The sequence below is a fragment of the Protopterus annectens genome, chromosome 13.part0 (assembly GCF_019279795.1).
Source record: "Protopterus annectens isolate FY-2018-M chromosome 13.part0, PAN1.0, whole genome shotgun sequence".
Classification (NCBI taxonomy): Eukaryota; Metazoa; Chordata; order Ceratodontiformes; family Protopteridae; genus Protopterus; species Protopterus annectens.
The window spans coordinates 868179460-868191718 of record NC_056747.1 but is presented as its reverse complement, the minus strand read 5'-3'; the positions used below and the strand labels follow the sequence as shown (position 1 = coordinate 868191718).

General features: G+C 41.4%; 1 protein-coding gene across 3 annotated transcripts in view; it reads right to left on the bottom strand.

Moving 5' to 3' along the window:
• CUEDC1 (CUE domain containing 1) overlaps positions 1-12259 on the bottom strand; it is a 1479154-nt gene that overhangs the window by 292973 nt on the left and 1173922 nt on the right. For all 3 annotated transcript variants that reach the window (XM_044054589.1, XM_044054587.1, XM_044054588.1), the window contains one exon: positions 2763-2846. In XM_044054589.1, the coding sequence (XP_043910524.1) occupies positions 2763-2846 (84 nt within the window). The remainder of the gene's footprint in view (positions 1-2762; positions 2847-12259) is intronic.

The window sequence follows — 12259 nt, the reverse complement described above, 5'->3', positions numbered from 1 at the left end:
CACTGTTCTCTGAAATTCAACACATAGAATGGGAATATCCTCTCCCCACCCTCTTCAGATTTGTTACCACAGGAAAAAGACTAGGAATGGGATTACTCCTCAGGGCAGCCACAGAGATGACCATTTCTGGTTTAGACGTCCTTATTCAGTCAGCACAGTGTGGTAAGAGTCTAAAGACCCTGTTGAACTTTCCCATATAGTACCACCTATAAAATCAAGCAAAGGGGGGATCATCAGACACTTGAGAAAACTAGACAGATTAAATGCTCTTCTGGTGAGAAGAGAGTTTCCATAAAGGCCAGTTCCCACTCACGTGTAACACCTTGATAAACACAGTTCTCTAGAGGCAAAATTTGGGAAATGGACCCTTTGTCATCATCTTCCATAGTGGTTTTAATGTGGTCAGACTTATGGACTCTGTTCCATGAAATACATATGGAATCTTCTGTACTTTAGGAAGATAATCAACATTCAGATGCCAAAATGCCTGTAGCAAATATTCCTGGGTTGTCTGAAAAAGATAAGGACATCCCTTCCTGAGAAACATACATTTGAAGAGACTGGTATTACACCTGTGTGTGCCATCTATGCTGGGGTCATCAAATAGCAGGTGAGCAGACACTGACTATTTGATTAGCTGGAGGCTTAACCAATACCAGAGAAACTGGCATAGGGTGCAAAGGAGCTAATGATGGAGCCCATAGCATAGACACCAGCAGAGCTGACAGACAAAACTAAATTGGAGGGGCAATGGCAGATGCTCAGAATCAACAAAGATCATGACAGCAAGAGAAACGTCAGCAGCATCTTCAACAGCTTGGCCAGTTCTATAGAGGCTGACATTCTGGCAACTTTAGTGAAGAACTCAAAGAATTACTGGGACCACTGGAGAAATGAGCAGTCATGTCTGACCCATCTTCATGGCCCTCAAAAGAAAGAATGGCCAGAAAGAAACGGTCAGTCTGTGCTGAGGTGCCACAATAACAAGCTTGGCAAGTATGGCATAACTGAAGACAGGAAAAGCAAGAGACATCTGGCCTGGAAAGGCTAAACAGAAGGGCCCTAGAGCCACAGTGTACATGGAAAATGCAGGAGAAATGAACCTGCCACAGGTCTCACTATTACCTCCAAAGAACAAGTAGCAACGGGAGGTGAATACTCTATACGAGAAGCTTTGTACTAGTAGACAGCAAAACACTGATTCTAACAAATTTTGCATGTCTACCTCTTGTCCAGCTGTTTGGCAAACTTAAAAAAGGCTTCTTAGAAAACTGAATAGAACTAAAAAAAGCAAAACATTACAAGTAAACTATAAGGAGATATAGGCTGAAAAAATGAAGGAGACCTCATATTACTATCCAGAATAACTGCTGAACCAACAAGGAGATTCTGAGGAATTTCTAGAACCTAGCACTCTAATGAAAAGCTAAAAAGCTGCTTCCTGCAGGTCCTCAGAGTCATCTCATTAAACTTGGCATAAACATTACAGGATTTAGACAAATACTGAGGACTTAATAAATAAATGCATCTACTGTGAATGTAGACATGAGTGATTTTTTTCCTGCAAACAAAGCATGATGGCTAAAGAAAGCCTTAGAATATCATAAGGCAAAGATGCCTTAATTTGCAGAAGCACAGTTAACAAAAAAGGTTTTAAACAACAAAAGAGCAAAAACATACCAAACTGAATGGCAACTACGGTACCTTCACCTCTGTACTCATAGAATCAGAAAGGAACAGAGAAAAAAGCTCAAAAACTGTGAAAACAGTCTTGGGCTGTTTAAAATCCAATTGAATGCATTTAGTGGTGGGAAGAAACTAGAAATGGAGGTGAGAGAGGCAGGTTATCATGGGTAGACCATGGTACAAGAGTAGCCTGGGAAAATCTTATCAGTTGAGAACAGCATGTGAATACCAATCCACATTAGCAGATCTTTCACTGGCTTGGAAAAAGAAAAATACAGCCCTACAAAGAGGTACACACACTGTGCAACATCCATGGAGTCATTTATTCATCCAGATTTTCCACTCGGCAATTGGGGAGGCAAAAGATCAATCAAAAGCGTACCATTTAACATTTTCAAACACGGTTTAAATAGGACAGCTTATTATTTAACTGATAATCATACATAACCAACTGAGCCCTGCGAACCTTATATAGTTTCTGTCCCCTGACTTCCCTGACTTCTGTATCCTATTCTTCTTTGCAAACTGCAGTTTTATGCCTGTTTTTATGACACATATTCCTGGACTACCCCTGCAATGTCAACATTAACAAGTAGTGGACCTACTAGGCAGCAATCACTTAAATAAGTAGTATTTTCATCTGGCACCAACAGCTCTGGAAAATTAAGAAAACAACATGGATACTGGTACTGAAAGAAAGACACCAAATATTGCTGTAGTTGAATATTCTAGTAGCTTCTAATTCAGCTAAAAGAACATATTAATTATTTAGATCCTAACACTAAAATACATCATTACTAACAAGTAAGACACGTAGGATTTTCATGATTTTTATGGTCCTGCCCTTAACATTTCCTTCCACTGCAAATACAGATTTAAGAATCTTGACTCCTACAGGGCCAAGATGCAGTTGCTGTGCAATCTTCACATAAAACAGTACATTTTTCAATAATAATTACTATTTAAATAGCAGTACTTTTCATATACATTTCTCCAAGATAAAGATGAGAGGGGAAAACATCAGATGACAAAAATCAAATAAAATCCATGCATACTTGAACCTTTGCCCTCTATACCTGGGAGAGTTGCTGTCCAACTACCATCAGCACTGCCAGCGGAGTTGAGGGACTTAGATTTTTTTGATTCATATTTCAAGCGATCTGCGAATTAAAGAAAAATATATGGAATGAGTTATTTCCGTGGTACTATAAGACTTGCCTGGCTGCATGTACAACTCCTACTCTTTGACTAATAAAGCAAACAAAATTACAAACAATATCTACAAAATGTGCAACAGCCTTTTTTTCTTTTTTACTTTAGTTTAATTTTTTTCCTCTCACAAAAGAAAGTATGAGGGCAGGCACTCCAATTAACTACAGTTGTTGTTAGCCACATAATACCTTTATGCATTACTGCAACAAATAAATTAACTGTTCTATGACAAAAAAAAATACAAAATCAAAGCCAACAGGTGACACACAGTACCTCCACCACCACCACGAAAAAAGGTCAAGCTACAAATAACAGTGAAGTGTCTCCACAGTGATGCTGACAGAAGGTGCACTAAGGATTTGAGAGGTTGCTGCTCATAAAGGCCTCAGATGTGGAACACAATAACTGAAACACTACAGTAGGTAGGACTCAATTTTTTTATGTACAGATGCACAAATGCTCTGCAGGCCTGAGCATATCTCAGTGCTCTATATTCTTAGAGAAGATATTTTCAACAAAATCCATACATAACAGCCTCTCTCTAAATTGCATTCCAGCACATTTGTGAAGGGCACCACTACTTTTCCCTCTCCAGTGACATCAGGTTCCTTCCAAAGTGCCCCACCTCTATCCATAGGTTAGAATTACTGGCAGAATATTTCTGTCTACTACCATACCCAAACACTTTAGTGTTCACATATTCTTTTTCTGGATTTTCTTGACAGAGAAACTGTCCCAAATACTTACACAGTCTCCAGAATTAATTTTCAGATGCTTAACAATATAGTGAGGGATGGTGCAGTGGTGCAGCGGTTTGAGTTGTCACCTCAGCGCAAGAGGTTCTCCGATTCGATTCTTGGCTGGGGTGCCTCCTGTGCAGACTCTGCATGTCCTCCCTGCATTCATGTGGGTTTTCTCCAGGTGCTCCAGTTTCCTTGCACATTACAAAGACATATGTCTGGAGCGTTTCTCCCCGGGCCTCCTCTGAAAACTGGCTCTTTCCAAGTTGGACTTTCCCGATAAACAAATGTTAAATAAATAAATAAATAAATAAAATAATCTTTACACAGCCAGCAGCCTAAGCAGTCTGTTTGACTAAACACCTCTGCCATCTAAGTGTTTACAGACAACTATGCTGACTTTTTATTCTTAAGGCAGAGTCCTTATCAGATCACCTTGATCCCCAAAACAGTTTAGTGGTCCAACTGCATTCCAGAACAGTACCTCCTTTGATTTGCTAAGCTTGGTGTTGTCCATGTTACTCTGGTATTGGTTAAGCCCCAGTTAATCAGATTGAAGTCCAGTGATTCCCATGTGATATCTGATGACCCAGCAGAGAAACAACACCAGTCCGTTCAAATTAGTTTTAATAATTGGTAAAACCCTTCTCACAGCTCCAAAGCCAGAGAATGCATATATCTGAAATCAGTACAGCTTGTGGACTAAGCAAACAGCCTTTCTGAACTCAGCTAAGAAATGGACATGTGATTGGGTTAAGCTGCATCATTCAGTGGTAAATTTCAACCTAAATGCGAGGGTATGAAGTACAGAACTAGGATCGGTGAACTCTTTTAAGATCTTTCAGCTAATATACTGGAGGGGGAAGGACTGGTGAATCCATGAGAGATAAACTGAATTCACTTCGGCATAAGCTACGGAATACAGCACCAAAGAAGCTAGTAGTGTTACCTGACCATTAAACATCCGAGATGTATAAAACTGAGAGTAACAAACAAATCAAGTGAGGCAGAGAGATCAATGCGTAATTCCCTCATGAAAGCAGCCCTTGCATTTACTTCACAATGACTTTATGGTTGCAGCTTTGTCATCTATATGCAATGACCTCATGTGTAAGTAGCCTTTGGTAAAACTGAATATTTTATCTCGGGTCCTGGCCTGTACCTGCTTCATCTGCTACACTAAGCAACCAAGAGATATGCGGCAGTATCTCAAGAAGCAAACAACATTAACAAGCCTGCTCCTCAAGCAGGTGGTCTGCAAGGAAAGAGCATTTGCATCTCACTAGGAAACTTCAATATGTTGAGAACTGCCAGCGATCTTTTAACCTTCTATTTTTGATTTTTCAAATGCACTATACATTATGCAATCCTATTTTGTCAGAATTTATTATGAGAAAGGTGGAAAGGATAGCATCTATTTTGTAGGTGGATGAGCTTTTATTGGGACATGGATATGGCAGTGTTATGACCAAGAATGGGGCTGGGTGGTTTAGCATGCTGGTTTTTTCCCTTGTTTTTTTTTTTTCTTTTCTGTTATGACAGGTTATAAGTTAGTGCTTCTTTTTCTATATTCACACAATTCCAACTGCTACCTTGGAATATAAATGGGTCATTTTGTCCAGTGACACATTCTACAACATTCACTTATGTTTAGGCACCTGGCTCACACCCGCAGGACATCCACATCTCAGATCCTGAGCATTTCAAGCTGTCTGACTGGGGTTTTGTGCAGCTGTTTTTTTCTTCCTGTAAGGATGGGAGAAGGAGGAGTGGTGATTTTGATTAACAGCTACACTGCACCGCCTTTCAGTTACTGGAGTTGCTTATGGATGGGTCTGAAAGGTATGTGGCTATAAAGGGGTTATGTGATGGAAGGTTCATTACAGTAGTTCCCATTATATCCCATCTGGTACCTCCCATTCAGAACTTTCTTCCAGCTTGAGTGATGTCTTTTCCAGAAGGGAATACTCTGCTGGTGTGGTGATTGGAATAAAATTTTTAGTTGTGAGGAGGTTCAAGGAGCGCCCAAGTCTAAACATGTCCCAGCTTTAGGGAAATTTGTTGGCTCATATAAAAGAAAGTAGAGCCGACTAAAGCAATCACCTAAGCGGTGGCACCATGCAAAATTATAGTTGCCTTTCTCCCCATTTTCAATCAATCTTATTCCAAGACTGCAGGAGTTTGGGGCTTGGTGAAAATCGTTATAATATTCACACTATTTCTCCCTGTGTCTCTATGATCACCCCCAACCCCACCCACACATGCACACTCTTGTCGGTGGGGTGTTGAAACTGTGCAGATACAATGGAAAGCCAACCTGTCTTTTTGGAAAGGGGATGACGTTCAAGAGGAAGTCACAGTTTTTTCCCACTCCTTTTTTGTGAATGTCTCAAAGAGCTCAGGCCCCACAGAGGAGACGAGACAAATGTAAATTTTTGCCAATGGATCGCATTAAGCTGTTTGAAGACAGATGCTAAAAACAGTATTTCTAAGCATTTAATGCTGTTCAGAAAAGAGCTAGTGAGTGTTCTGTTTAAATGCTGTAGGGAGTTCACAGATCCAGAAACAGGTTGAAGGTCAGCTACAAACCACAACCTGGACAAACATACTGCTAGGAAGGTGGATAGGGCACTTAACTCATTACATCCGAGTGACACCTCCAGGCGCATCAGAAGTTACTTGCTATTGACACCTCTAGGCGTTAAATATTACGTGTTCATATTGGCATCAATAATTTCAAATCCATGTTATGTACAAGGTTTTAAAATATTTAATTTTAAAGGTGACACAATGGCAAACTTGACTCTTTACTATTTGACATCTGTCTAATGCAGGTAAATAGCTATTAACTGTTGTTTTTATGATTTTAATTTACATAGACATAATTGTGACATTTTTCAAAATATCTCAACAACCAGGTAACACAGACAGAACTCCTTAGCCTCATATGAAAGCTCTCAGCTAGATGAATAAAATGCTGTTGACAGCATGTGTGTAACTTGCATAGTTGCTGAGATAATGTAAGTTTTTACAACATATCACAAAAGTACAGTTGTGTACACTTACCATAAATGTAGATGTTCAAGTGTATTCACTGTTGCAGTCATTACATTTGGGTAATCTGCTGGCAGGTTGTCTTCGATCCTGCGTCGGTTGCTGTCTTCTCTTCCATGATGCCGATTTTTTAGTTTTTCTTGCCCTGATTGTCAGGTGCCCCCAAAAAGGTAGCAAAATTATATATATATATATATATATATATATATATATATATATATATACATACACACATGCATCAATATAAACTTTACATTCATCTACAAGCAAATACACCAAATAGGTTGTAGAAGATAGAGAAGGAAAGATAAACTTAAGAATGACAGGGGGATGGCGGGACGGTAACCTGGACTGCAACAATGAATACACTCGAACATCTACATTTATGGTAAGTGTACACAACTGTACTATGTTCTTCATGTTTCACTGTTGCAGTCATTATATTTGGGTAGAATCCCAAAGCTATGGTTGGGAGGCTGGAGCTAAACAGCATTAGGTGCCGCTATAAGGCCCTGCAGCACTACAGTGGCAAAGCCTGCCCTGGACTTAAAGTAGAGAGGCAAATGGCAATGCTTTGTAAAGTTGTGAACAGAGCTCCATGTAGCAGCCTCTAGAATGTCTTTGGTTGGTACTCCACTGAGAAAGGCTGCTGAAGTAGCTGCAGCTCTGGTGGAATGAGACCTAATGCCCTTTGGCACAGGTTTACCATGGTGCAAGTAGTAGAAACGGATGCAGTGGCTTAGCCACTTTGAAATTGTCTGCTTTGAAATAGCCTTTCCTTCTGATCCTGCAGCATATGATACTAGTAATTGCTCAGTTTTTCTTAGAGCTTTAGTCCTGCTCAAGTAGAATCTTAGCTGTCTGTGTACGTCCAAGGAATGCAGAATTCTCTCCCCCTTGTTCTGCGGATTTGAATAAAAAGTTGGCAGATGAATTACTTGGTTAAGAGCCACACTGGAAACCACCTTAGGCATAAAAGTAGGATTTATCCTCAGAGACACCCTGTCTGGGTAAAATATGATAAAAGGATCTACAGCCATGAGTGCCTGTAGCTCTGAAACTCTTCTTGCTGAAGTAATTGCTAGTAGCAGAGCTGTTTTCCATGACAAGAACTTTATATCAGCGGTAACAGCTGGTTCAAAAGGAGGCAGGGTGAGCTTTTCCAACACACAATTGAGGTCCCATGCAGGCAATGGTGATCTTCTAGGAGGCCTTAAATTTTTGGCTCCTCTAAGATACTGCTTTAGTAAAGGATGAGAAAAAATTGGTGGATCTGTATTGTAATGAGCCGAAATGGCAGAGGTATGGATTTTGATTGATGAGAAAGACAGGCCTTTGTCAAGCACCTCAGTTAAGTATTGTAATATCTGAGGAATTTTTGGTTCTGCTGTATCAGTTCCTTGTACTTGATTCCAAGCACAGAATCTCCTCCATTTGTCAGCATAAGATTTTCTAGTACTAGGCCTTCTGGCTTCCAAAATGACATCCATCACAGCTTTACTGAGAGGTGTTGTTTGTATGACTACATGATTAGCCATGCTGCCAGGTTCAGAGTCTGTAGTTGATTGTGCAGGATCTGATTGTTTTGCTGGGACAGTAGTTGTGGTGTTTAAGGCAAGGTCCAAGCTGGGTATTGAGACAAGTTCCTTAGGATTGGGTACCAGTACTGGCGGGGCCAGTCCAGGGCAATTAATATCACCTTTGGCTTCTCTTGTCTGACTTTTAGGAGGACCTTGGGAAGAAGAGGCAGAGGAGGAAAGGCGTAAACTGATAGGTTTTTCCAACTGGAGGATAGGGCGCCCACTTTCCATGCTTGTCTGTGATAAGTCCTTGTGCAGAATTTTTTCAATTGATAATTTTGAGGAGAGGCAAATAGATCTATGTCTGGGCTCCCCCATTTCTCTGTTATCATGCTGAAGACTTGTAGATTTAGTTTATACTCGTGAGGATCCATAAGGTTTCTGCTTAAATCGTCTGCCAGAGTGTTTTGTTTTCCTGGCAGGAATTGAGCTTGAAGATGTATTTGGTAGGTCAAAGCTGTGTCCCACAGTGCCATGGCTAATCTGCAAAGGAGGTATGAGTGTGTGCCCCCTTGCTTGTTTATATACCACATGACTGTGGTGTTGTCTGTCTTTATCAGTAGTTGTCCTGGATGAAATAAGTCCTTGAAGGCTGTTAGGGCATTTTGAATAGCTAGCATCTCTTTCTGGTTGATATGTAGATGCATTTGTTTTTGTGTTCATATGCCTTCAATGCATCTTCCTGCCATGTGGGCCCCCCAGGCATAATCTGATGCGTCTGTTGTTAAGGTTTGGCTGGCAGGGGGTAGAGTGAAGGGCCGTCCCATGTTTTGGTGACATGTCTTTGCCCACCATAGAAACTCCTGCTGCAGGCAGGGAATGAGAGGAATCATTGTTTCCAGACTGTGTGCATGTTGACTCCATAAACTTTTTAGGTACCACTGAAGTTTCCTCATATGTAGTCTTGCATATGGAATCAATAGGATGCAGGATGCCATGAAGCCCAGAGCCTGCAGAATTTGTCTTGCAAAAGACTGGGTCTTTGTTGTCATCAGTTTGAAGTAAGTAGTCAGTTGCCTTTGCTTGTCTGGCGTGAGGTAAGCCATCTGCGCAGTTGTATTCAAGCTTGCACCCAGGAATGTTACCTTTTGAGAGGATACCAGTTGTGATTTATTTTCGTTTATTGTGTACCCTAGGCATGTTAGAAGCCTTTTCACAAATGCCAGGTGTCAAAGAAGAGTGTCCTTGTTCTTTGCTTGAATGAGACAGTCGTCAAAGTAAGAATATACTTGTATACTTCTTTGTCTGCAAAATGTAATAAATGGTGCCAGGCACTTTGTAAAGACCCTGGGCGCAGTAGATAACCCAAAGGGCAGTGCAGAGAATTGGTAATGCATTAAGCCAGCCTTGAATCTGAGGTATCTTCTGCATGATTGTCTTATTGGGACATGCAGGTATGCCTCTTTTAGGTCTAAAGTCACCAGCCAAGCATTCTTGCCCAGCATGGGCAGAAGCTGCTGCAAAGTCAGCATTTTGAATTTTGGAATGTCCAGGTATGTGTTCAAAATCGATAAATCCAGTATTGGCCGCCAGGCCTTGTCCTTTCTGGGTACCAAAAACAGTCTTGAGTAAAAACGTTGTCCTTTTTCCTGTTCTGGTACTGTCTGAATGCCCCCCATATTCATGAGGGACGTTACCTGTTTCTGTGCCTCTGCCCATTGATTTTTCAGCAGATCTGGCCAACCATTTGCCATTGGCAGAGTGTGGAAATTTAATCTGTATCCCTGTGATACGATGTTTAGTACCCACTTGTCCTGGGTTATTAACTGCCAATTTTGAGCAAAAAGTGCTAATTTTCCCCCTATGGGTGCTGCCAAAAGATAAGTGATTGGTGTAGGCAAAGGGAAGTCATTGGGATTGCTTTCTGTAGGTTTGCGCTTTATCTCCTCCACATTTGGAGGTGGAAGCGCCCCATTGCTTTGACTTGTATGAATCTTGCAACTGGTATCTGGAACCCTTGGGGTATCTGGATTTGCCCCTTTGAGCTCTGTCTGACACAGGAAAGGACCAATTTTTTGTAAGCCAGTGTCTACTAAATCTTGGTGGCTGCACTTGTAAGAAGTCTTTAACAGTTGGCATAGACTTAGCTTTGTCTTCCATTTTCTTTAAAACCTCTTCTGCCTTAATACCAAACAGAGAATCATGCTGTAAAGGTGCATCTAGCAATTTAGCTTTAACATGATCAGGCAAATTTTGTTCCTTTAACCAGGCATGCCTCCTAATCACAGATCCAGTAACTGCGGCCCTGCAGGAGGTCTCTAAGGAATCAAAACCACATTGCAAAGTATGCTTTCCAACTTGTTCAGCTGCATGCAATAATTCCTGCAATTCTTTATTTTATGCACATTCTGAAATCAACATCATTTTCTGTTTCAGCAATCCCATAACGTTGTTGGTACTTAAGCATAAGAAATTGACAGTTTAAGGCCCTGATTGGCAAGGTTTCAGATGTATAAACCTTTTTTCCCCATCTGTCCAGTGCCCTTGAATCTCTGTCAGAGGGGGAAGGATTTTTTGTTGTTGAGGCCTTATCTCCCTTTGGACCCTGTGAAATAGTTTCAGGATCAGCAGCAGGGTTTCTAAATAAAAATTTATGTGAGTCAGGGACCCAGTAATGTCTCAGAGGCTTACTGGGAGCCGGAGGTAAGGAGTCAGGGGTCAAGCTTGACAATGTCTAAAACAGGGGGAATGGCTAAAGGCCTGTGCTGAGGGAGAAGAAGGAAATCCCTCAGCCTCTTTTTTGATTCTGAGAAGTCATGACTCTCCCAGTGAAAATGCTCCCTCAAAATATGCAAGGTTTCTCCAAATGAATAATCCTCAGGAAGAGATGCAGATGGAATAGACTCCTCAGCATCAGAATCCTCATAGGGAGGTATAGATAATTCCTGATCAGAAGAGGAATCAGAAGAAATAGAAACCTGATCTGAAGATTCATAATCAGTGTCTTGCCTAGGCCTCTTATCTGGAGGGGGATGGGTACCCCTGATCAAGGTAATAAGGTCTTCAGCCATTTTAATCATCTGTTTTTTAGGCATAGAGGCCTGTGCACGTGGCTCACGCGTCGTTTTTTTAGTTTTAGAAGTTGCTTTTGTCTTTGGTTTTGCAGCTGTCGTAGGTTTGATATACAAATGTTGAGGTCTGAATACACCCTCAGAAGCCGGTGCCTGCTCAGCGGCTCTGGACCCATCCAAGGGAGATGCATCTGTTGATCCAAAACCTTGAGTATCTTGCAGCATGCCGGACTCCACATGGGTGTTGGTAGAGGCCTGCAACTCGAAGGTAGCGGGTATCAGGGGCTGCGAAAGCACCTCACTGAGTACCGGTGAACCGGTGACTGGCTTAGGAGAAGCTTCGTTGTCGGTTTTGGATCTCGACTGCCTTTCTCTGTCCTTTTCTTTGCGTCTTTTTATGTACTCCGGTAGTCGGATTGCTATCCGACAACATTTCTGGGTAATTAAATCTGTTCTAAAATACTTTGATGCAAAAATATACCGACGCTTAATAGTGCGTTGGTTAAATCTAGCACAAAACCGGCAGCCAGGCACGTTGTGATCAGGGCCTAGGCAAGGAATACAGTATAAATGGAAATCCTTATGAGGTATTTGCTTCTCACAATTAATACAATTATTAACTTTTTCTGACATCGGTAAAAAGCAAGAAAAAAGTTTCCCCAACAGGGTACTTAGCTTTAGTGAATACTTCGGTTCTGAAACTCAAACTCGAATATTTCAGTAGTCGGCCGCCCGGCACTTGCAAAATGCTTCTGCTTCGGGCACCGCACAAGAAAGACTAAAGAAAATGGCGTCGGCTGCATGTTTTATACCCCTGACGACCTGACGTCAAGGAAGAGAAGACAGCAACCGATGCGGGACCCAAGACTTTGGAATTCAGGCCGACTGAGGGCAACCTGCCAGCAGAATACCCAAATGTAATGACTGCAACAGTGAAACACGAAGAACATCAATAGTTACAGTGTTTACTGTGAGT